The following is a 27,019-nucleotide window of genomic DNA, read 5'->3' as shown; positions in this document are numbered from 1 at the left end:
ATGATTAACCTATTTATTGTGCTTTGAGCAGGTCCCATTGTACAGTACCAAAGAAAGTAGGGCATTTCTCCTGTTTAACCAACACCATACAAAAGTAAAATTGAACATTAATTTCATCTTTGCTTGTTGGACACAAAATTAACAAAGCTGTAAGGCTAACAAAACACTAGGGCTCATTTCTAAAGGGACAAAAACAAAAAGAAGTGAAAATTTATTAAACTTAGATAGAATCTTCCAAAGTCCTATTAAGAGTACTATAAACAGTCTGGTCATTTATAAAAAAGGATACAGCATTGCAGCAGTTGCAAAAAGCTTCACAACAATTCCACATGAAAGAAGAGTCAGAGAGAGAGAAAGCAAGAGTGTGCTGGCCACTTGATTCAAAACTAGAGGACATTAATAAATGACGTCACAAACAAATGCAGTAAGGCCAGACTTCACAAACGTTCACAACTCCAGTGGGGTCAGGCGATAAAATTTTAGGTTCGTGAGCTCAAAGGCAATGATGTGGAACTCACGCTGAGCTCTGCCTGCTATGGGACCCCTTTAAATTCTCATTTTTTTTATGGTGGACATGGTCTAATTGACTGATCTGAGGCGAGATTTCTGCTGCAAAACAATGCCTGCAAACAATCAAGAGTTAAGGATATCACTTCCCAATCTACAAATGAAACTTTATCTCCCAACAGAACAGCTCTCACACCCACCGAATTCTTACTTGAGAGGCACACAAAGTCTGAGGGACTAAAATAGGGTCACCCAGAGGAGAAGTTTGGGAAGCACTGTAGTGGGGAATTCAGAAGGAACTTTATTACCCAGAGTTAGATAGCACTGGTGCATTCAGAGGAATCTATACAGACACGAGGGAGAAAACAATAGATGATTATTCTGATAAAGTTAATCGAACAGATATGGGGGCAGTGGATTCGTACAGAAGACTAGCACGGAACAGTTGTGGCACTTGGCGTGTTTCTGTGCCATAAAATTTGTGGAATTCTATTAAAGGTCAAGATGCAAGAGGAAGAATGAGTCAGCTGAGATTAGATTAGATTCCCTACAGTGTGGAAACAGGCCCTTCAGCCCAACAAGTCCACACTGCCCCTTGGAGCATCCCACCCAGACCCATCCCCGATAACCCACACACCCCTGAACACTACGGGCAATTTAGTACGGCCGATCCACCTAGCCTGCACATCTTTGGACTGTGGGAGGAAAACGGAGCACCCGGAGGAAACCCACGCAGACACGGGGAGAATGTGCAAACTCCACACAGACAGTCGCCCAAGGGTGGAATTGAACCCGGGTCCCTGGCACTGTGAGGCTGCAGTGCTAACCACTGAGCCACTGTACTGCCCCAGATGCAATTGATTATCTTGACTATTGCTTTTTTGTATGTGTGTAGATTGTTTGGTGGGCAGGCCTGCAGATGGCAGGAATCTAACTAATGTCAATTAGTCTTAGTTACCTCGCTACAAGTGAGCATCTCTGCACCAGTTGGAACTCTGGGTCTAGAAGAAGACACTGAATGTCACTGTGAAGGAAACAGACAGCATTAATCAGCATATATTACACAAGCATTTATAATCAGATTGGAGGAGCATATGCACATGTACTATCAAGAAAGACAAGGACAGAAGGAGCATGACATCATCACCTGAAAGTTCATTATAAGTCACTCAGCTCTTGGAAATAGGTCACAAATATTGTTGCCAGGTTTAAATTGGAACTACCTAGATAACAGTACCATGGGAGCACCTGCACTACATAGGATCCCAGCAGTTCAACAATGTTGCTTCTTCCACACTTTCCCAAGGGCAATTATGGTTGGTCACTCAATATTAAAGAAAAGGAAAATACAAAAGAATGGAATTTCTGACATACCAATACATGCTAAGGATCACATTTTAAACAACACAAGATATACCATTTCATTTATACTGCATGGTTTTTTTTAAGTAAAGTTCAACTTACTTTGATATTGAGTTCAACTGCTCCACCATAGGTACTTTTAACTCTACACTTTCTAAATAATGACTGCAGAAAATAGAGAGAGAGTTAATATCTACTATTCAACACACATTACTATCTTAGCAATAAACAGCAGTTGAGCATGAATTTAAATTTTGTATAAATTATGCTATGCAGAAACGACCAAATGATAGTGACTTTAACAATAGGATGCTACACATTCAGTGAAAACTTTTAGTCATTATTTGTAAGCAATGTGCATCGCTGCACATGCAATGCACAATAGCAAGGTAGTGACATCCCAGGTTTCAAAAGAAGAGATTAGAATTAGTATGTACTCACATATTCATAATATCCAGGGAATGTTGCCCATTCCATGGCTGGTGCAATAGGAAAGCTTTCAATGCAAGACAAGATCTGGGAAGGAGGAGGTAGGGGCACCAAAGTAGATCTACGCAAAGAAAAAATTGAAAATAAGGTAACTATTCTGTACCTGATACAAAGATCTCAAAATTCTCACTAAAACAAGACCTTAATTAGTTGCAAAGCCATTACCCACATAATTATTAAATCAGTGAAAGTTTCACTGGAAGTTATGTCAAGTTAGGAGGGGAATAGGAACCAAGTTCTTGTTAGAAAAGCAGCAGGTCATTGTGAAATATAAGGAGGAAAGTGCAGAAGGTGCTAAAACTGACTGTAATATTCTGAGGCAGTACTAACAACGAACAAAGGAAGGGGTAAGGTGAGCAAGTAAACTTAAAATAGAAGTGATCCTGTGATGTAAAATACGTGTGAAATAAAGAAATAATATCAAAGGGACATTTCAACATGTAATAATGTAAAGATGTCCACTCTATTGAGCATATTGGAAAAACAGCAAGTGACAAGTCTCAGCCAGAAGACCAAGAGTTGAGGTTTAGTAAGAATGCCTTTTGAATAAAAACAGTATTTAATCAGATTTTAAAAGAACTGACTGCACACATAAAAAGAGCTGCTCATAGCATTTCATGCAAAACGAATCAAAACAGTAAAAGGAGAAAATCCACTGAGAACAATGAAAATATTAAATTTAGAACAAAAGAAGTTTACCATTAAAACATCTAATGTTAAAATATAAAAACTAAAATAAATTCTATATTTTTATGAAGAACAGGGTGGCACAGTGGTTAGCACTGCAGCCTCACAGCGCCAGGGACCGAGGTTCAATTCCAGCCTTGGGCGACTGTCTGTGTGGAGTTTGCACGTTCTCCCCGTGTCTGTGTGGGTTTCCACTGGGTGCTCCGGTTTCCTCCCACAGTCCAAAGATGTGCAGGCTAGGTGGATTGGCCATGCGAAATTGCCTGTAGTGTTCAGGAGTGTGTGGGTTATAGGGGGAATGGGTCTGGGTGGGATGCTTCAAGGGGCAGTGTGGACTTGTTAGGCCGAAGGGCCTGTTTCCACACTGTAGGTAATCTAATCTAATCTAATCTAAACTTTATAGAAGTCAAACAACAGAAAAATGTTTTGCAAATGTTCCAATTTCATTCAAATACTGCAACAGTCAGAGAGGAGAAAGAGACTTGTGCTGGATATGTTGATAAAATCTGCAGCATGAACACACTTCTCCATTTAAGTGTAACCAATTGCTTCTATTCCAGACCTAAGAAGAATGAACAGAAGAATAATGGAAAATGCTTGCTGTGGTGGTAGGATTCCAACAGTAGGTGGAGTTCAGGCTGCACATAAGAATAATCACTAATGTAATATGATGAGAATTAACAATCAGACTGCCAATCTCGGGTATAAATGGATTGCTATTTGCATCACCAATTATGGGCAAGTGTGCATTATTTGCAAACAAAAATAACGAAATTGCAATAGCACTTTGACACTTACCAATCATAAATTCAGTTGCTTAGTCAAAAATGTCAAGGAATAATTTATGATTGTGTACACTGCAATAACTGTCAACTAAAAACCATAATTGCAAGTACATGGAAGAATGATTTATTTTAAATCCACTCATAGGATGTAGATGTCACTATTATGCCAGTATTAATTACCCAACCCCATAAAATTGTTTGATTGAGTCAATGCAATTTGATAGTCTGCAAGTAACACCACTTAGGTTCAGTGTTTATTTTGAGTACCTAACTTAGGGGAAAATAAGTCTTTACAGATGGATTTAAAATGTTGCACGATCACAATCTTCCATTAGCTTTTGACAGAAATCTGCAGTACCTTAACACCAAGTTCTAACATTTGCTCAATTAAATTCTGTGCAAAAATATAGATTCTTTGGCAATTTATACAATAAATGAATCAATGATTTATACATATTTTATCTTCGTTATTTAAAAAAGGTACTTATTAACTCGAGATAACAAGGTGTAGAGCTGGATGAACACAGCAGGTCAAGCAGCCTCTTAGGAGCAGGAAAGCTGATGTTTCGGGCCTAGACCCTTCATCACAAATTTTCTGATGAAGGGTCTAGGCCTGAAACGTCAGCTTTCCTTCTCCTAAGAAGCTGCTTGGCCTGCTGGGTTCCTCCAGTTCTACACCTTGTTATCTCGGATTCTCCAGCATCTGCAGTTCCTATCATCTCTGATACTTATTAACTCATAGCCTATAAACACAAGAGGAGCACTTCAACTAACAAATGAAAAAAGGAAACAACGAAGTCAAAGCGATAATACTAGGAGCTCAGTGCGAGACCCGAAGCGGTTATTTTCTCAGCAGAGGGAACATGCATGGAACATTATGATTATTATTTCATTGTGGATCAAAGATGGATCAGGATTATTAGGGGAGGGGACCAGTGTTGTTCAATCTTTAGAATAGAGAGATGTGCAGCATGAGGAGAGTAAACTTACAGGACATGCACAGTTGTTGAGACAGTCTGTAACAGAACGGTTTTTAAAGGACTTCCAAATATAGGTCTTCCAAAGAGAGGAATTTGAATTCCTTGTAAAGTTTAAATAGGATTTGATGACCCACAGTACCATCAACATCTAGAAGGCTGCTGAGAAATCTGAGAGATCAGTTTTGGCTGCATTTGCTACTTGATGCGCTCCGTGGGGAATTCAACCGCAGTTAGTATTACCCATTTTTACGTTATTTGTTAATTCTGAATATTGGACTATAAAGGTGCATAGCTATTACAGATTGTTTTGCTAGTCTAACCCTATGTAGCAAAGTTTAGTTTTATTTGATGAAACAGTGGAATTTTATGGCTTTACTTTCTTGGCAAGAATTTGTGATGCCAAACTTCTGCTAACTTAAAATAAAGTTAGTTCGATTGCAACATATATTTAATGGTCAGGTCTAGAAAGATAGCAAACTATCACTTAAAAACACATCACATTTAATAAAATTTAAAATGGGTGTCTGAAGGCTTCCATACTGATAGCAGTAAATTAAGGAATACTTTTCTAGCATGAAAAGCTTTGCTTTGAAAACAGCTGTTATTAAACTTAAGAGTTCCTTTGGGAATTTTACGGCCAAGATTTTGGACAGCATACGCCGTAACCTACAGGAATAACTGGATCAGATAGTTCTACATATTGGATGAAGGGAATATGGACAGGATTTTATTCTAGACATTTCATTAAGAAGATATAGCAAACTATATGCCACTTGACAAACACAACAGTCAGTTTTGCTGTCAAGTAACTAGTCACCAACATATTGAGCCCAGAAGCTCGTCATAACATCAAATGTTTGAAAGATAACTTCGCCTTAACCAAAGGAACGGCAATACCACTGGATCAAATTTATGATCTTCTACTGATCTGCCTATACTCAGCATCATTCCAGTTATAGGGCTCCTACTCCAAACAAACAAACAGTGCAACTATAGGAACTTCAGCGTAACTAATCATTGTTAAGGTCTTTATTAAAGAGTTTAACAAGTAGCACTTCAATCAGCTCTTTTTTAACCTAAAATGGAGGTCAGTTAGCTCAGGTGGTTTGATGGTTGATTGTGCTAGAGTGGAGCCATTGCTTTGGGTTTAATTAACATACTGACAGAGGTTACCATGAAAGCCCAGCTTCTCAACCTCATCCCTTGCCTGAGGTGTAATGACTCTCAGGTTAAACTCACCACCAGCTGTCTCTCTCTCTCTAATGAAACAGTAGGCTTTAGTCTTCTTGGCAACATTAATTTTCACTCTTTCAACCCAAACCCTGGCTTCAATATGTCAATTACACTTCTGTCACAGGGGAACATTATAGGAAAGAACATCATAGTTTCTCACAATGTGATAACAGTCACCATCCATATTTTAATTATACCATGGAGACAGAACAATAACTTTCTATTTTATTCTGAATCTCATAGTGGTATCAAATTTATTGCAAGTACACTCATTACTACAAATACTTGAAATACCTGTCTTTTCACAATTCCTTCATTCTCCAATCAGTTTACAATACCCTTCTTAGAAAAACTTACTTCATCAATGAAGAAACACATCTATAATTAGGACGTTGTTATATTATGCCTCCACTTCAATTCAATGGATTCCCTTCACATAAGATTATTGCATGCCCACTAGTTAACCACTACTTGCACAGAAACAAGTGTGTGTCTCTGGTATAGCACCTCCATCTTGCACAGACTAGAATATATAGTCAAATTAGCTAACACAGGAGTCTAACAAATGTCACCTAAGAAGGTTCACTCTATCCTTCACAGCCACAAAAACATGAAAACGTATTTAAATAAACTAGTAATTTACAGGTTGCAGACTCATTCACACTGAGGAAACAGGCCGCTGACTGCATATTAGACTTGAGGCACATCAAACCTATTTCAGACACAGTGAATGGGATAGGTCAGTTATCATCAAACATGCTCAAATTCACCACATCCAAGACAACCATAAATTTATTTCATCCATTTTGCTATTTGGTTTTTAAAATACAGTCAGATTGATGTACCTTGTGAAGGTAACGTGTTTTTTAAAAATGCTCAGAAAATCATTTAAACAGTGGCCTGAGTGTATCAATTTCAATAAAGCTTGTGACTGCAGTCAGGTGCCTGTGAGACGCCTGTGGTGTTAAGGATGGAACTTTTATATCACTATTTTTACAACCAAACAGAATGCCATTCTTTAAGTTTTGACTAAAAGAGTAGAAAATTCAGGGTCTAAGTTCACAAGGGCGAAAATTTTCTCTCAACAGGAGAAGCAAGTCTCATTTTGAGGGTTCCAATCACCATAGCCGAAGTGACTTTTTGTGAAGTTTGCAAGCCAGGAATGTTTGATTTGAAATCTTCAAGTTGTTAGAACTGGAAGAGTTCTAACATTTGTTGTCCATGATTGACATTAGTTGTACAATCGGTTTCCATATGTGTGCCAACAACATAGAACATAGGGCGGACATCAGAATTGTGCAAGGTTTTTGTAAGCAGTTTCAGAAAAGAATCATAAAATTCTCTTCACAATCCAATGAAAGAGACTGAAGGGAGTAAGTTAGAATTGACATAGGAGTGAAATTTCTCTAGAATTCAATATTTGTAAAAAGATAGCTTGAGTAAGTTTTTTTTGTTATTTGTTTTAAGATCGTCCTACCTGTCTTACATTGCTTTGCCTTTTTAAAATTTTGTCTAATAAACTTGCATTCTGCTGTTGGAAAACATCTACAGCCTCATGTGAACACACACCAGTGGCTAAATACTGCAGTAACCAACCATAAAATTTAAACGTATGATTTAAGAAGATGGGTTTCCTTCTCCCTCAAAGTTACAAAGATCATATTGGAAATGGACAGTCCACAGGTAGCAAAGGCATGAATAATTGTTTCAGCAGAAATGGCACTAAGAAAGCACACAGAGGTAGAAGTGGCAAGAGTGATGGATTGGGTTTAGCTTTGAAGCCCTGCTCAAGTTGGACCTGAATGGGCACTCAGAGTGACAGGCAGGATCAGATGCCTAGTTGCAGAGATTCTGATCAAAGCCAAATAGGACAACTTCAAGTGAACTGTACAAAGTTCCGGCTTAACAAAGTTAAGCCTTACAACTTGTACAAGTTGTCTGTACAAAGCTCTGTAGCTTGATGTTGGAATCAGGAGTGCTTAATAGGAGAGCTGTTTCTCCTAAGGTGGAGGTAGCTATTACAAGGGGGCACAGTTTTAAAGTGAGTGGAGGCAGATATTGGGGAGATGTAGGTTCTTTACGCAGAGCGTGGTAGGAGTATGGAATGCATTGCCGTAGAGGGTAGTGGAGTTGGCCTCATTAGTGGCATTAAAGCAGCTATTAGATAGGCATATGGATGATAGTATAAGGTAGGGATGGAGGTTAGACAGACCTTAGGTTTAGGGTAAAAGTTCGGCACAACATTGTGGGCCGAAGGGCCTGTACTGTTCTATGTTGTTGGCACACATATATGGATACTGGTTGTACAACTGATGTCAATCAGGGACAACAAGTTGATATTGAACGTAAGAGGATCAATGATGAATGAGACCTCATTCTTTATGTTCTATCCTGAAAAATTTAGATATGAGAAGTATAGGGAAAGATTAATTTTGGTGAACAAAGAATGTTGCTTGTGATTTAGGATTAGTGCTGTAAATGTGAAACAAAATTGATGGGCCTCAAATAGTAGGAGATAACTAAGATGAGCAAGGGGATGGATAACAATAATGTTCATAACCTGAGGAAAGAAAATATGAAATTGCTGTTAACTATTTCTAAGAAATTATATTTTTCTAGCTGTACCATTTCCACTTAGTGTTTGAGCTTTCCATTAAATTCAACAAAATCTGCAGTACAAAACTGGCACACGTATACATATATCAAATATAATTCAATCGTTTTGAAAGAAAAATTACCACAGCAATACTTGATCAGACCTTTTAACAGCTACGCAGGACACAGTCACAATGTCTTAACACACTTGTATGCATATTCACACCTGTTAAGTTTTGTTCATCTATTCTGTAACTTGCTGATTTCATTGCAACTTCCAGGACACGGATACAACCATCATCTGAAGCTAGAACCACCTTATCAGAGCTGCACCAATCTATATCAAGGATCTTGTAGTTGATATTTCGGCCAGTCCTTATGCTGCTTACCATCTGAACCTTAAAACAGAATATTGTAAATTAATTAATTATACTTTTTAAAATGCAGTTAGTTATTTAATTACTTTTATCCCACAATATGCTTTTGATTAAATCAATAATATGACAATGTGAAAAAGTGAAAGAAGTTTCACACAATTTAACAACAATATAGGAAACATTGCAAGTTAGAACTTAAATGGCACAATGTACACTTAAATCATAAGAAGCACCTTCTAACAGGAATAGGGGAAGATTAACCTACAAGCTTTATTACCTCTATGGTCTCCCAAACTTCAGCCCCATCATTAAACATGATTAGCAGCTTCAGGTTTCCCTTTCCAGGAGCAAACCGGATCTTCTTTACACATCCACGATGAGTGGGAATTCCTCTATTAAACAAATACAGCATTAAATGGAATCTTATCAAATTCTAATGCAGATTAAGAAATTTAATAATGAGCTCAACATCTCATCTTTTTCTAGATACAAGGTCAACACTTAGTATAACAACGATGTAGCTGAGATATGTATCCAAAGTGCCTTTAGCCAACGACAAACTCCAAAAGTTCATCTTCAAACCTACACTACAGAATCTCAAACATTAAAATGCCAGAACACCAGACCGTCTTAGGATAGTCACATGTTCTATTACAAAATGCTACATCCCAGATAGTTTAAGATCTTTTACCTGGAAATTCGAGCTTTCAAATCCCAGAAGTTCACATTCCCATCAACATCACCTAGTATTAGGTAGTCTGCTTTCCAAGCAAGGGATGTAATGGTGCCCATGCTTCCCTGCAATTTCATTTCAACACATTAAATAGAAAATGAAAACATATTACAACAGCATTTTGGTACATATACTGCAAACACACTGTAAAAGTTAGAAATCAAATCATGTGTTGAACACATTGCATCAGCACTTGTGTACTGTGGGATTTTAGCTTAAAGGCAGCTTTATTTAAGCAGAGTCTGCAGTACATTGTAAAATCAAAAACTTTTTTTAAATTGAAAGGATTTATTTGCTTCACACTGAAAGGAATATATCTTATTACTTGGAGAGAAACTTCTAACTTTGTTCAGATACACAAAAAGCCTCTAACAAAGTTTAATACATTTTAGCAAGTTAAGATCATTGGGATATTTACCAAAGCTACATTCAAGGATTCCCAATGTATTCTCAGATCACTTTAATTGTGCAATATTTGGTATGGTAACTTGGCAGCCACCCACTCCGAGATTGAGAAAGTTATTTCAAATGAGATGCTGATTTACACATCAACATTTTCTCAATCAATCATATAACACAGCAGAGACATAAAAACAGAACCCAACCATGCAATAATTAATAGCAATAGTAATGAATCCCAGAGTCATTGACATTCAAGGTACAATTATGCTGGTCATATCAGGCAGCCGCGTCAAAAATATGAAGGTGAAGCCCATTAGTAATATCTGGTACTAAAGCACTTAAATTGAATTAAACTTTCCAATGAAGCTCATTTTCAAATAATGCATTAATTCATAAATTCACATATCAAACATGGATCTCTGAAACATCAGCATCTAACAAAAATGCTACACATTGCACGAAATGAATGTGGTGAATACTATACCGTGAAAAGTTTGGCATTAAGCATTTCTTATACAGAAACCCAAGTGCTGCATGTCAAAAGCAGGTTGCAAGTGCATGTTTTTATACAGAGAGATATCTACAAATGTAACAGCAATGCATTAAAAACATCCTGGGAACTTGCTGATGTTTTGCAATTAATTATACTGTAAAGAAATAAGCAGCTAATCATGATATGAAGCATTTCAGCCTGATATGTATATTTTTATGCATTCATGGTACATGAGGGGCTTTAACAACCAAGTCAGCATTTATTGCCTATCCAAAGCTGCCCCTGGGAAGGTGATGGTAATTACAAATAACATTGTTGAAGACAGCATTATATAAATGCTGAGGTAATTTATATCATTACATTCAAAAACTAAATTGTCACTTGACAATTATTCAGCTTGCAAATTAGGGTTTTGAACTCGGTGGATCACAGCTAGGTTGACTTACGGGGATTTTAGGTTTGCGAGATGTGTGGGAGTATTAGCTGCTGTGGAATTTGGACTGATTAGTAATGGATCCTATTAAATCTTTGTATTTTTTGTAACAGTGAGCACGATGTAATGAACAGATCTTTGAGGCTTAAATATTACTGAAGAAAATGCCCACAACAAGGTAACAAAGTGTGACGCTGGATAAACACAGCAGGCCCAGCAACATCTCAGGAGCACAAAAGCTGACGTTTCGGGCCTAGACCCTTCATCAGAGAGGGGGATGGGGAGGGGTTCTGGAATAAATAGGGGGAGGCAGACCGAAGATGGAGGGAAAAGAAGATAGGTGGAGAGGAGAGTATAGGTGGGGAGGTAGCGGGGGGATAGGTCAGTCCAGGGAAGATGGACAGGTCAAGGAGGCGGGATGAGGTTAGTAGGTAGGAAATGGAGGTGCGGCTTGAGGTGGGAGGAAGGGATGGGTGAGAGGAAGAACAGGTTAGGGAGGCAGAGACAGTCTGGGCTGGTTTTGGGATGCAGTGGGGAGGGGAGACGAGCTGGGCTGGTTTTGTGATGCAGTGGGAGGGGGGGATGAACTGGGCTGGTTTTGGAATGCAGTGGGGGAAGGGGAGATTTTGAAGCTTGTGAAGTCCACATTGATACCATTGGGCTGCAGGGGTCCCAAGCGGAATATGAGTTGCTGTTCCAGCAACCTTCGGGTGGCATCGTACTGGCACTGCAGGAGGCCCATGATGGACATGTCGTCTGAGGAATTGGAGGGGGAGTTAAAATGGTTTGCGACTGAGAGGTGCAGTTGTTTATTGCGAACCGAGCAGAGGTGTTCTGCAAAGCCGTCCCCAAGCCTCCGTTTGGTTTCCCCAATGTAGAGGATGCCACATCGGGTACACTGGATACAGCATACCACATTGGCAGATGTGCAGGTGAACATCTGCTTAATATGGAAAGCCATCTTGGGGCCTGGGATAGGGGTGAGGGAGGAGGTGTGGGGGCAAGTGTAGCACTTCCTGCGGTTGCAGGGGAAGGTGCCGGGTATGGTGGGGTTGGAGGGGAGTGTGGAGCGAACAAGGGACTCACAGAGTGGGTGAGAAGAGTGGACAGGTTGAGGCGGTTAATGTCTCGACGGCAGTTGGAGATGAAGAGGTCGAGGGAGGGTAGGAGGCCTGGGGGTGGTGTCCAGGAGGAGGACTTGCGTTGGAGGTGGATTAAGGGATCAGTGGAGGGAGGGTTAGGGTCCCAGTTAAAGAATTAAGAGTGGAGGCGAAGGCAGTGGAAAAACTGCTATCCCCCTCTCTGATGAAGGGTCCAGGCCCGAAACGTCGGCTTCTGTGCTCCTGAGATGCTGCTTGGCCTGCTGTGTTCATCCACCGTCACACTTTGTTATCTTGGATTCTCCAGCATCTGCAGTACCCATTATCACTTGCCCACAACAAAGTGTTTCCTTTCTTAAAAATTCCAGTGTTTACTCTTGCTCTCCATGCTCATTACTCCTGCTACTTACTCTTTGGTGAGATATTTGTATCATCAACAGCCATGAGTGACATGCCTGAAGACTGGCGTTTGGCTAATGCGGTGCCATTATTTCTGAAAGGCTGGGAATGTCAGGGAACTACAGACCAGGAGAGGATTCTAAGGGACAAGATTAACATGCATTTGGAAAGACAAGGATTGATCGGGGATAGTCAGCATGCATGGGAAATCGTGTCTCACCAACGCTTGAATTTTTTGAAGAGGCGACAAAGAAGATTGAAGGCAGCAGAGCAGTCGATGTTGTCCGTGTGGACTTCTGCAAAGTGTTCAACAAGGTTCTGCATGGTAGACTAGTAAGTAAGGTTAGATCACATGGGATCCAGTGGGGGAGCTAGCCAGTTGGATAGAAAGTTGGCTTGAAGGCAGGAGACGGAGAGTGGTGATGGAAGGTTGTTCTTTGAACTGGAGGCCTGTGACCAGTGGTGTGAACATAAGCCTCAGCACTGGGTCCACTGTTTATCATCATTTATATAAAAAATTAAATGTAAAGATAGGAGATATGGTTAGTAAATTTGCAGATGACACCAAAATAGATGGTAAAGTCAACAGTGAAGATGTTTATCTCAGGGTACAATGGGGCCAATGGGCCAAGGAATGGCAGTTGGGGTTTAATTTAGATAAATATGGGGTGTTGCATTTTGGTAAGGCAAACCAAGGCAGGGCCTATACAGTTAATGGTAGGGGTCTCGGGAACATTGCCAAACAAAGAAACCTTGGGTTGCAGGTGCACAGTTTCTGCAAAGTTAAGTCTCAGGTAGACAGGGTGGTAAAGAAGGACTTTGGCACACTTGCCTTCCGTGGTCAGAACACTGAGTACAGGAATTAGAATGTCATGTTGTGGCTATACGAGACATGGGTGAGGCCACTTTTTGGAATATCGTGCACAATTCTGCACCCTCTCAAGTCGAACTTGACAAGGTGCAGAAAAGACATACAAAGATGATGCTGGGACTGGAGGGTTTCAGCTATAAGGAGAGGCTGAATAGGCTGCGGCTTTTTTTCCTGGAGCATCAGAGACTGAGGAATGATCTTGTACAACGGGGCATGAATAGGGTGAATAACCAAGGTGATTTTTTTCTAGTTGGGAGTGTCCAACACTCAAAGAGATAAGTTTATAGGGGAAAGATTCAAAAAGGACCCGAGGGGTAACTTTTTCACGCAGAGGATGGTACGAGTATGGAATGAGCTGCCAGAGGAAGTGGTGGAGGCAGATACAATTACAATATTTAAAAGGCATCTGGATAGGTATATGAATAAGAAGGGTTTAGACCGACATGGGTCAAATGCTGGCAAATGGGATTAGGTAGATTGAGACGTCTGGTCAGCACGGACGAGTTGGACTGAAAAGACTGTTACCGTGCTGTATTACTCTATGACACGATTTCTCCTCACCCTGCCTTACTCAGCAGTTGAAAATCAGCCTCACAGGTCCAACTCAGCAATTGAAGCCACCACCAACATTTGTATGAAATCATTTACTGAACCTAACTTCACCACAGTAGACCTGAAAAACTTAACCACTTAATTCCAAATAAAATTGCGATTTGGAGTATGCCAAATTTGAAATTAATCCAAGTATTAACATAGTCAACAAAGAGGAGCGATCTGAAGAAAAACCAAAAAAACTGCAGATACTATAAATCAGGAACAAAAACAGAAGTTGCTGGAAAAATCAGGTGCTTTGTGGAAGGGTTCCCGGACCCAAAATGTTACCTCTGATATTTCTTCACAGATGTTGCTAGACCTGCTGAGCTTTTTCAGCAACTTCTGTTTTTGTGGAAAGCTCTAAAGGATGTCTTTCTTGATACAGTCAGTACTGAAAGCACTGGTTCAGCAAAGCCCTTGCAGCTCAGTCTTCTGAAGTTGATTTATTTCATTTCTAATTTCAATTATATTTTTCTGTCACTGAGTTTTGACTATTTGATCTTGGTCGGGCTGCTTCTTTTAAAGGTCAATTCTTATAGCAGTGTTTCCTCAATGGTGACCAAATACTCAATCAAATAAAAGTGCTGAAAACAGATTCCAAACATCAAAACAATTTTGAATGGTGGAACTCAACAGTATTTAAAAAATACAACTGGAAAGCAAAACCCAGCACAGAACTGAACCCAACATCAAAATTCAAAATTCAAGCAAAAATCCCACTCTGCCCAAGCTAGTCACCATGCAGTGCAGGTTTTCTTACTTAGTAATTGCTCCCTCGAGATACAACAAAAGTATTAGCAGGACAGAACTTGCAGTGGAATGATGAATAACAGCTTTTGTCTGTCTAGCAAGAATTATAGTCATAGAGTCAGAAAGCACAGAAATAGAGCCTTCAGTCCTACTTTAGAAAACCAGCAATGATTACATTGTATTATAATCTTTTTTCAGTTCATTCATCATTCACACTGCGGCTCCCTGAATTTTAGGTGTAGTGTGTCTGGATTTCCAGATGGCACTTGGTGAGATGCCATATCAAAGATTATTGCGGATAATAAAAACTCATTTGAGGAAAAGTTAGACAGGCTAGCCTTTATATACTGGAGTTTTGAAGCGTAGGAGGCAACTTGATTGAAACATGAAATTCTGTGGGGTCTTGGCAGGTTGCCTACGGAAGAATGCTTCCTTTTGTGGGGGAGTCACTAGGGGTCACTATTGCAAAGTTTTGTAATTCTCTTCCTCAAAAGGCAGTGTAAGTTATATCCTTTAATATTTTCAAGGCAGAGGTAGATAGATTCTTGACAAGGGAGCAAAAGATCATCAGAGCTAGGTGGAAATGGAGATCAATTAGATCCACCTTAATCTTAATGAAAGGCAGAGCAGGCCTGAGCAGTGAAGTCAGCTACTCCTGCTCCTTATTCTTATGGATGTATTTGCAGAATATTAACCCAGCACTGCATCTCTATATTTAATATGCACTTTTTATTTCAATTATAAAAAACTAAAAATCTAAATTCACTCAACACTATTAATTGATTCTCAATCAATCAATCAACTAATTCAAATTATCTACATATTGCTATTAATAAAAGAAAAAGGTTTTGCACAAGCTTTATTTGCACCAGGTGGTTAATTGTCATTTCTACTCACAGGTCATTTCGTAGGTTGTACAATTTGATTGCACTTCAGCTGGTATGCAAAGCAAATCGATTAGTTCACAGTGGGAACTTTCCTTCATTATACTTACATCTGGAGGAATTCTGGCCCCGTCTTTCACCAAGTTTCCTTCTACAGTGAGATGGAAGACCTGCCCATCGTTGTCAGTAAATATAAAGTGCTCACGTGCAGAAATGTTATGACTAATTTCAGCTTTACTTTCTGCTTCCTGCAGCAAACTGGAAAAGTAAAATATCAGGTTTATTCAATTCATAATCAACATAGCTTGGCCTTTTCTTTCATACTGATATATGATGCATGAGTTAATTGACTTAAATGACAAATCACTTGAAAAAAGGTACACACTGGGACCATCATTCCTTATATCATAGAATCACAGAATCCCTACATAAATGAAGAAAACTGATAGACCAGAATCAGAGGCAATCAAAATTAATTTGATCACCCTTCTTTTTTTACCTAGCAAGATACCATTCTGCCACAAGAACTGTTGACAAAGATGCTTTCACTGAGGAGAGGAATTTTGTTTCAAAAGTTCACTAGTGTTACACACAGATTATGTGAATAAGCCCAGGCATGCTGGCAAAGCAGTGTCCTTTTCTGGCCCCCATCTGCTACCCACTATAACCCATACTACCAAAGTGCTGCAGCAACAAACTAACCAATGTTAGCAGTATTCAGTCATCCTTTCTAAGTTACCTGATCATGGGTGACTCAATGTTACTGGCTTCTGCATCAGAGCCAACAGTTTGTCTGGCCATGGCTTCTCGGACTGCTAATTGCTTTCTACGCAAACTCCTCAGGTTGTGAGTAGGAGACCATTCCTGTAAAAGAAGTAGTATAATGAATTTACTGTGTCCCACTTATCAAAAACCCTTAGAAATTTTTGCACATAATATTTACAATCGAGCCTATCAAAAGACAGAGAGGATCTTTGCAAACGTTATCCAACATCACTGTCCACTATCACACTGTTCTGCAAAGTAGTAATACAAGTCTTGGTGGATGTTCTAAAACCCACAAAGAATCTTGGTGATATTAAGTGCTTTAAGTACTGGTTGATGGGTTGAATGTGTGGATCATCAACACTAGAATTTACAAAATTAGCTATAAAATCAATGCTTGATCGTGATTCCCTTTGTGCATTTATTTGGTCAGATTTCTTATCATTTATGATGCCTTAATCAATACTAAAATCAAGATTCCCATGTTGAGAGTCAGGTTGGTTAGCTCAGCTGCATGGATAGATGGTTGGTTGGTTTGTGATGTAGAGTGATGTGAACAGCATGAGTTCAACTAAGAACACTCCTTATCAATTTCTGCCCTTACTTGACGCATTGTCCTCACCACCAATTGTTTCTCTCTAATGACAGCAGACCTACGGTTTGGTAGGACTATGGGGAGATAATCACGATTCTTGCTTAGTGACGGTAACGTCAATTTTACTCAAATAAATTAAAAGCTTTGGCAACAGATATGGCTGCTTATATATACACGTTGACAAACATAGACAGGGAAAATCATTTTAACCGATTCCTGTGATATTCCAGCTGAGAAAAAAATCATTTATGAGCAAATGTCTGCAGTTTTCCTTATTTCTTCCAACAGTACATTTCTTCATTACCCATCCACCAATGTACACTTGTAAAAATATCATTAACAAGATTTTTTTATTGGCTCATGGAAGGTGGTCCACACTGGTTAAGCTAGTAGACATTTATTGCACATTCCTAATTGCCCCATAACTACATAGCATGCTGAGCCATTTCAGAGGGAAGTTAAGAGTCAACTGCATTGGCATGGGCCTGGAGTCACATGGAAGCCAGGCAAGGTAAGACGGCTAAGTTTTCCCTACAGGACATTAGTGGACCAGATTTTTTTTTAAACAACAACCAACAGTTGTTACCAGGTTACCATCAAGCCAGACTTTAATTACATATTTTTGTCAAATGGAAATTTCACTGTCTGCAATAATAGAATTCAAATTTGTGATCCCGGACCATTAGTCTGGAGTTCTAGATTATTAGACAAGTGATATTACCACTGCACCAGTTCTCAAGAAGAGTCACTTGACCCAAAATGTTAACCTCCTTTCTCTCCACACATACTGCTAAATCTGCACAGTATCTCCAACAATTTCTGTTTTTGTTTCAGATTTCCAGCATTCACAGTTCTTTGTTTCAATTTAGGTATGTATTCTGCTTCATTTTAGAATATAACCTTCTTCCTTTTATTGTCAAGGTTTCATTAAATCAGCACACTAATTGTCTCTTGTAGACATTTGAGGTTCCAAGCCCTTTTCCTTTCTAACTTCCCTACTACACATGTCGATTTTGAATCTTACATTTTGCAAAAACAAAATTTAATTTTCAGAAAACGATCAGAATGAAATGGCAAATGCTGGTTAAGAATTGATAATAGTAGCTGGGGTTGAACTCATCCTCGAACAGGTAAAATGACATAGTAATAGGAAAACAGTGCAAATTCTTCCAAAAATCCAAAACATCCACACATATAGAAGTTTTTAAATCACTTACTGATGGCTAACCTACAGATGCTATCTCAATTGAATGGTTTAGCAGCCTCCATATGTTTCCTACTGAAGTTCTTTCATTAGAGAGAAGAAGGTTGCGAGGTGACTTGATTGAAACATATAAAATAATCAGAGGGTTAGATAGGGAGAGCCTTTTTCCTAGGATGGTGACGGCAAGCACAAGGGGGAATAGCTTTAAATTGAGGGGTGAAAGATATAGGACAGATGTCAGAGGTAGTTTCTTTACTCAGAGAGTAGTAAGGGAATGGAACGCTTTGCCTGCAACTGTAGTAGATTCGCCAACTTTAGGTACATTTAAGGCGTCATTGGATAAGCATATGGATGTACATGGAATAGTGTAGGTTAGATGGACTTCAGATCAGTATGGCAGGTCGGCACAACATCGAGGGCCGAAGGGCCTGTACTGTGCTGTAATGTTCTATGTTCTATGCTCCCATGCAGACATGCAGAAAAGCTAGGTAAGCTATGTGATAGCGAGAATGGGAAGTGACTCTTACTTCTGGGCATGCTCAAGGGAGTTTTCAAATGAGATAACCAATTACAAGGGACACTCTTATTGTATGAAATTAAGTTTGTTGCTACACTTTACATCTGTGACTCAATTCCAATTCTGTCATAGTTCACAATGAAGAAGAAAGTGAATAAAACTCTATTCCACCAGCTCTTAAACATTCATTGCCTTGCACAGTTGTTAAGTATTTGAGTTTAGCAGCAAATGCTTTGATGCAAGAGATCCCCTTCTCTATTTCAAAGAGGAATACAATGGAACCTGTCCTCACATTATGAGCAATATCCTGGCAAGCCAACCAGTAATCATAGAAAATGCTGAACAAACATAGCTCCACCAGAGAACATAAGTTAATATTTTTACTAGCATCACCCAGGGTAGAAATGGGAGGCTTTGTCCAATGGTTAGTTCACTTTTTACTTCTGAAAAGCCAAAATACCCATTTCCAGAATTTGCTGTTTTTCTTTCTTGCACTTTAGAAGCAAACTTTGTAATATTTTCTACAAATTCACTGGACAAATGTTTTAAGAGACTGTCTCAATACATTTGTGCTCCTGCATAATGTTTCAGTGAACACGTAAGGTCATATTCTAATGTCACTGAGGTGCAATGAAGATTGCCACTCTGAGAGAATGTATTGTGAACTGCTATGAGAATTTATTTCCAGACTAATGATCATAAATGTCCATCCCAGGGGATAATTACAAATCAGAATATTTCTTGCTAATAAATGGCTGTTGTCATCTTGTTAGTTCTTAACGGTTTTAATACGCACTCCAAATTTGGATCAGCTGATGCTTACTTCCTTGATCTTATTTTAATTGGGTCAATTCTTTTTATCTCCATTTGTATAACATTTTTGGCATCTTCTCAGCAATTCTGAATGTAACTTTCTGTTTTAAAAAGAATGTGTGGGAGGTGTCTCACTTTTCCTACAGCAGCAATTTTCAGTTCCAATGTGAGCGAATCATTTAGCTTATTTTTTCCTCATTGTAAGTGGTGCAACGTCTCCCATGGACTCAGTCATTGTTTGCTGAGTGCAGCTCCTTGGAGTTAATGAATTCAACTTGTGTGGAATGCACTCTGAAACAAGTTTTCATGTTGTCTCCCATCAGAACCAATTGGATCTAATGTGCTTGACTTAATTACCACAAGTCCTTAAATGTAGGTTCACTACAGCACTGTTAATAAAGTAGAAACAATATATCCATTTAACCTTGCCACTTTCACTTGGACCTAGTTTGCCACAAATTTCCTCTTCGGTGGATTACATTCTCAAATGACCCTCCACCAGCACTTCTACTCTGGTCCTCAGTCCTCCATGAGAACACAATATGGTAGCACAGTTAGTGGAGGCTAGAGTGAGAGTGGGACCAACCATGCCCAGGATAACAGTCACAGAGTGAAAACATACTACAAAATCTAAGGCACAAAAATGTTCAAGTCTCATGGGCTGAAGGTGAGTTATTGTTTTATTCATTTCTGGGATGTAGGTATTGCTGACTAGGCCAGCATTTAGTGCCCATCATCAACAGTCCCTTAAACTGAGTCAGGTCATTCCAGAAGATAGTTTTAAGATCATGAAAGAGGGAGAGAGTGAGATATGGGACAGAGAGTAGGCAGTAAGTGAGAGGGAGGGAGATTGTGAGCAATAGATAAAGAGAAAGGAAGGGTGCAAAGGGCTGGAAACAAGGGAATATGGACAGAATCTTAGGGGCCTGAATGACATAGGCTACAGTGAGAAATATGGCAGAATTGCATGAGAAGTCTGGCAAGATCAATCTTGGAATCAGGAACAACTCATTGTATCATTTAAGCATGTTTCAGGCATTGAGGTAAAATTTGCGCTCAAGACTGAGCTTGAACTGATCTGGGTGGCAACCTTGGACTGGGCTGGCATGGTCTGGTATCATGGCCTTCACCACCAGTCCTGGGGGAACAGAAAATACCATCTCTGTACCACACCACCCAGGTCCCTGCCTGCATTGCAGGCACCAGTTTTCGCTTGTCTGCTATGTCTGGGATAAATGTGCAGTTCAGCTCTAGACTAACATGCTTATCCGAGTGCACAACAGGCTTTTAAAGTCGGTACCATCACCTAATAAGCTGGTAAATTCATTAATATCTCCGCAGTGGCAAGTTCTTCTGAGACTGTTTGCGCTAAGTTGAAACTAGAATTGGTCAAGAGTGGAGACAAAAGGGTTGGGGACAAGGGGAGCTCAGTAAGATACAGCAAGAGATCCTGTGGGCTTTCTGGTAAGAAACCCCCCAAAAACTCAATGAAATTGATACTTGACCAAAAAACCATGGGATTCAGCCCAACATGTGTCAGGGAGGAGTCAGAGAGATGGACTGTGGGGGAAGGAGAAAGAGTGCACACTGGGGATAGACAGACAGGGAAAAGAGTATGGGAAGGAAGGAGGAACACACACTCCCTTCCTCTATGCCACAAACCTATCAGCAAAGTAGGCTATGAGGGGGCATGCCCAGGATGAAAGTCAATCCACTTCTGAGATTATTAAAGTTTTTAGAACAACTAATAGGGCAGAGAATATGGAAAAGGTCAGGAATCAAATTTCAGGCATGGCAGATGAGGTGAACAACTATGAGATGTGGTGACAATTAATGCAGGACTGACGACGTAGTAATTAAATACATGCAGTACACAAAACAAGGGAAGCGAGCTTGTAGCGCAGCTTGAAATTGGCAAGTATGATTTGTGGGCATCACAGAGACGTGGTTGCAAGGGGATCAGGACTGGGAACTAAACATCCAAGCATACACATCCTATCAAAAGATCAGGCAGGCGGGCAGATGGGACAGGTGTGTTTTTTTTTAGTGAAAGGTACCAGCAGCACACCAGAGCTTCAAGAGAGTCAGGGGGCAGAGGTAAGTGTAGTGGCCATTATTGAGGAGCTGATGCTAGGAAAGCTGAAAAGTTTGAAGGTGGATAAATTAACTGGACTGGATGGACTACAGCCCAGAGTTCTGAAGGAGATAACTGAGGAGATTGTAGAAGCATTGATCTTTCAGGAATCACTGCAGTCAGTGAGGGCACCAGAGGACTGGAGAATGGCTAACATAACACCTCTGTTTAAGAAGGGAGGTAGGCAGAAGACAGGAAACTAGAGTCTAGTTAGTCTAATCTAAGTCAATGGTAAGACTTTAGATCCCATTATTAAGGATGAGATTGCTGAGTACTTGGAAGTACATAGTAAAACAGAGCTAAGTCAGTATGGCTTAGCCAAGGGCTGGTCATGTCTGATAAATCTGTTGGAATTCACTGAGGTGGTACTGAGCAAGTTAGACAAAAGGGAGTCAGTGGACATCATTTATTTGTATTTCCTGAAGGCCTTTGCCAAAGTGCTACATAGGAGGCTGCTAAATAACAGCCCATGATGTTAGGGGCAAGGTACTGGTATAGACAGATTATTGGCTGACTGAAAAAATACAGAGAGTGGGGATAAAGGGATCTTTTTCAGGGTGGCAGGCGGTGACTAGTGGAGTTCCACAGAGGTCAGTTTTGGGACAACTATTCATATTATACATTAAGCATCTGGATGAAGGAACGGAAGGCATTATTGCTATGTTCGCAAATGACATTAATATAGGAGGGACACAGTGTTGAGGGAGCAAGAAGGCTGCAGAAGGGCTTGGACAGGCTCGGAGAGTGCACAAAGAAGTGGCAAATGGAATACAATGTGGGCAAGTGTGAGGTTATGCAGTTTGGTAGGAAGAATTGAGGCATAGATTATTTTCTAAATGGGGCAAGGCTTCAGAAATCTGAAGCACAAAAGGTCTTGGGAGTCCTAGTTCAGGACTCTCAAGATTAACATGCAAGTTCAGTTGGCAGTTAGGAAGGCAAATCCAATGTTAGCATTCATTTCGAGAGGGCTAGAATACAAAAGCAAAGTTGTGTTGATAAAAGAACCTGGTCAGACTGCATTTGTGAGCACTTTTGGATCCCGCAACTAAGGCAGAATGTGCTGGCAATGGAAAAGGTCCAGAAGAGATTTGTGAGAATGATCCCAGGGTGAAAGACATGCCATATGAGGAGCAGCTGAGGACTCTGGGTCTGTATTTTGTGGAGTTTAGAAGGCCATTTTGTGTGTGTGTTGGAGATGGGAGGACTTGTTTAAGTTGAGTGAACACTGAGAGGCCTGAATAGTGGAGATGTTTCCACTTGTAGGAGAGGCTAAGGCCCGAGGCCCAGCCTCAGAGTGAAGAGACTACCCTTTAGAACTGAGAGGAGGAAGAATTCGTTCAGCCAGAGGGTGGTTACTCTGTGGAACTCACTGCCACATAAAGCTAAGGAGACCAAGTCTCTGAGTGTATTTAAGACTGGCAAAGGGATCAAGTGTTACGGGAAGAAGGCAGTAGAATGGGATTGAGAAATATATCAGGCATGATTGAATGGCAGAGAAGACTCAATAGGCTGAGTGGCCTAATTCTACTCCTATATCTTATGGTATTATAGTTATGGATTCTTTCCTGGGGTGAAATTCTGCATACTGTCAGTTACATTCCAGTATCTGATCCAAATGGCATTATCATATTGGCAGAGGAACAGGCAGTCCATTCAGCTGGATAGGGCATCATGGGTATGCCCGCTGCTATCTGATCTAAAATAAACATTGCCACTAGAGGTTGTTAGACAGTAATCAGGAACATAACTACATACTATTATTCCCCTTCCTATCCCAGTAGTGTAACTGCTACACTTTACTGTCATCTCTGCTGAGATCTGCCAACTCAGCACTGATTACAAAGTGAACCAGGGACCTTTCTGGTCTGCGTGATTAAATGACACCCTTGACCATTTCATAGCAATCAGAGCATATATAATGAAGTCTGAAAAGTTAAAAACTAGTAGCTAATCTTCGGGGACAGCATTAATGTGAAGTTAGAATCTTCAATAAGTGCTCTGAAATACTGCATATCACCTCCTTAACAATAATAAGCTTACTGAAATGTTATCTTTGATAAGCTGTTTTACATCTATTGAAATGTATTCTAATTATAGTGCTATCGACACAATCATGCAAGCTGCACAATCTACAAAGCTTTTATACTGCAAATGGTGAATGGGTTCCATACCAATGCTGTAACTGCAGGGAAGTTTTTTGTCATTTCACGAAGAAGAGTACAGGTTCTAATGTCCCACAGTTCCAAAGGTTTGTCTTTGAATACGACAGCCAAGAATTGCCTAAATAAAACGAACATATCATCCTTTAGGTTGGATTGACAAAGTCTGTTTTGTGAGATATTTATCATGCGTACTGCAATCATGAGTGAATGAGTAAAATCAGTACTTTTTTTGCAAAACCTAATTAATCATTTTGTAATTTGATGGAAGGATAGCATGCTTTCTTAATATTTATCTAATCATGCTAATAAATCTGGTGCTCCATCCTTTAAGTGTATCATCAACACAAGATTAATGACAGAAGTTGAGCTACAGAAAGTACAAACGTTATTGCAAGACTTAATGCCCAGGAGTAAACATGCACTCGATTCTCAAACATTAAGTACAGTAAATAGCATGCAGTTTTTTAAAATGATTCAGCTATCAATAGGTTCTGCCAAAATTTCCAAGGTTAAACACCTCTACATCGATATCTCTGATACTGCATTGTGATGAGAATAGCAGTGGAGCAAAAAAAGCAATTTTTAATACAATTAAAAACAGAAGGCACAAAAGCTCAGTTAAGTGGATAAGAGAACATCCTGGAACAAAGCCATCCTTACTTCAAATGGGATATTTTAATCATTTCTATTGGCGATTCGTCATTGCCTCGTTCACCTCTAAATGCAATACTTCTTCCTAGAAGTAAAGTTTTTATACAAAGAATCAGAAAATAAAATTATATGATTTATGCAAAAGTAATTAATTTGTTAATTAGCTTACAAATCAACCAATCTTATACTATACCTGACCAACAGTAACAGAATCAAAGAACATTTCAATGATTTGTTGGGTTTTACAGATTGGAATTACTTATGTAATGACAGCTCAACTAATGTACTTGAATGGCAGTCAAATGATAAGAGCCTTTAGAATGAGGATTTTCAATTTTATATTTCAAATACATATCACTGCACTGAATGCATTTGTGACAGATGCATAAATTTTACATTACTGCTCTTCCAATTTCTAATGATATTCTTGCACCAAGAAATTATCATGAAGATAATGGCAATTTCTACCAATAGATTTAGTACACAAGAGAGAAAAGTAAACTCTAGCGATGACCAACCATCCAAAATTCACAAGCAAAAATTCCAAAGAAAATTTTCCATTTATTTAAGGTTCCTTCAAAATGTCTCTTAGGGTGTTTTTGTTCCCCTGACATCCAGTAGTTCTCCCAGTCACCACGAACAGCGCTGTCCATTGTCCTCCCTCATGCAGGGGCCACTACAACAGCTAGTTGAGTGGAGTGCAGAGTCACGTAGGTAAAGGGCTATACCCACAGAAACAGGCCCTTTGGCTCAACTCATCCATGCCAACTAGGTATCCCAATCTGACCTAGTCCCACTTGCCAGCATTTGACCCATATCCCTCTTCCTATTCACATACCCATCCAGATGCTTTTCAAATGCTGCAATTGCACCAGCCTCCACTACTTCCTCTGAAAGCTTGTTTCATACAAGCACCACTTTCTGCATGAAAAGGTTGCCCCGCAGATCCATTTTAAATCTTTCCCGTTTCACCTTAAATCTACACCTAGTTTTAGATTTTCCCACCCTAGAAAAAAGGCCTTGGCTTTTCACCCTATCCATGCCGCTCATGGTTTTATGTTTCTAGAAGAGTACTTCTCATGTAACTGGCCGATTCAAAAATTTAAAAAACACGTTTAAAAATCATCCTTCCACTTTAACTTATTAGCTTTGTCATATTGCTTTCTACCTCAACACTTCCATCCATGTCAAATTTATATTAGAGAATCCTTATATTTGGAAGAATTCTCTGCTACTGTCATTGCTCTGAAAAACACCCAGTTCACAGTATGGGCAAACTCTACAGCACTGTCAGCTACACAGACAGCAAAAATCACTGAAAATCACAGCTTCCAGGAGAGTACTGAAGTTTCATTGTAGAGTTATCAAGCTAAAAATACAATGCTACATGCGCGAAAATAAGAGAGCTCAGCTTGGGAACCAGGCAGCAAAGTGCTTATTGCACTGCTCTCCTGATGGCCACAGAGTCCAGAAACAGGGATCACAGTCTAAGGGCACAGTTAGGCCATTTAGGACTGAGATGAGGAGAAATTTCTTTACCCAGAGAGTCGAGAGCTAGTGGAATTCTCTGCAGGCAAAAGTAGTTGAGGCTAAAGTTTTCAATAAGTTAAATATAATTCTTATGACTAAAGGGGTAAAAAGGTACAGGAGAAAGTAGGAGCAGGGTACTGAGATGAATGATCAACCGTGATCAGGCTGAAGTTGTTGACTTGCTTGCCGAGCTGGCATCATCAGAGGCTCCACTGATGCTGTCGCCCAGCATGGTGATAAAACGTCTGAACGTAAACAAGCCAGCTCAGTGAGCAAATCAACGAGCCCATCTCAATCTACAGATCTTTGCCTAAACTTCAAATGATCATACCGAATGGTGGAGTAGGCTCGAACGGCTCAGTAACTTACTCCTGCACCCATTATTTATGTTTCTATGTGCTTAAAACTAAAGATAGCTGTATTTATCCACTTCACTACTCCTCTGAAACCAGTTGTGTAACCTCTTTCAGCCTAGTGTTACAGCCAAGATCAAAACTGATGCTACCTGTGGTGCTATTAATATAAATGCAACAAACTTGCATCCAAATCAGCCAGAATAAATTAATATTAGTATGCTTTCCCTATTGTTAGTGTTTAAAAAAGCAGTTTAGAGAATTGCAAGACACCAAAGTAACCAAAAACGTCTTCACTTCGGTTACATTATGGGATCAGATAATATTTTAATTTAAACCCATGACAACCGTCAAATAATGCTGCTGCAGAACAAGTTTCTGGTGGAAGTATTAATTTTGGTTTATGAATCCTTAACTGCCATCCAGAAAAGCTGAACATAGAACATGACCACAGTATGCAGCAAACTTTGCATACAAGAGGATGTAAAATAATGGAGTAGTGTCCAGTAAATTAGAATGCAATGTAATTAATTAAAAACCTATAATTAATACCCTGAGCTACAGAGTGACCATTTTAGAAATGTGATTTTTGAATAAAAGCAAAACAATCTTTTCTGGAAT

At 39.6% G+C, this 27,019-nt stretch overlaps 1 protein-coding gene across 3 annotated transcripts in view; it reads right to left on the bottom strand.

The window, feature by feature from the left end:
• The window catches only part of wdr11 (WD repeat domain 11), a 99,116-nt gene that overhangs the window by 24,134 nt on the left and 47,963 nt on the right, over positions 1 to 27,019 (bottom strand). For all 3 annotated transcript variants that reach the window (XM_048551068.2, XM_048551070.2, XM_048551069.2), the window contains exons 13-22: positions 24,525 to 24,600; positions 23,874 to 23,982; positions 16,414 to 16,538; positions 15,785 to 15,932; positions 9,707 to 9,813; positions 9,293 to 9,407; positions 8,865 to 9,036; positions 2,311 to 2,419; positions 1,972 to 2,034; positions 1,466 to 1,531 (exon numbers count right to left, since the gene is read on the bottom strand). In XM_048551068.2, the coding sequence (XP_048407025.1) occupies positions 1,466 to 1,531; positions 1,972 to 2,034; positions 2,311 to 2,419; positions 8,865 to 9,036; positions 9,293 to 9,407; positions 9,707 to 9,813; positions 15,785 to 15,932; positions 16,414 to 16,538; positions 23,874 to 23,982; positions 24,525 to 24,600 (1,090 nt within the window). The remainder of the gene's footprint in view (positions 1 to 1,465; positions 1,532 to 1,971; positions 2,035 to 2,310; positions 2,420 to 8,864; positions 9,037 to 9,292; positions 9,408 to 9,706; positions 9,814 to 15,784; positions 15,933 to 16,413; positions 16,539 to 23,873; positions 23,983 to 24,524; positions 24,601 to 27,019) is intronic.

Source organism: Stegostoma tigrinum, chromosome 20 (assembly GCF_030684315.1).
Source record: "Stegostoma tigrinum isolate sSteTig4 chromosome 20, sSteTig4.hap1, whole genome shotgun sequence".
NCBI classification, from domain to species: domain Eukaryota; kingdom Metazoa; phylum Chordata; class Chondrichthyes; order Orectolobiformes; family Stegostomatidae; genus Stegostoma; species Stegostoma tigrinum.
Note: the sequence above shows the minus strand (reverse complement) of the source record. Positions and strands in the feature narration are given on the sequence as shown.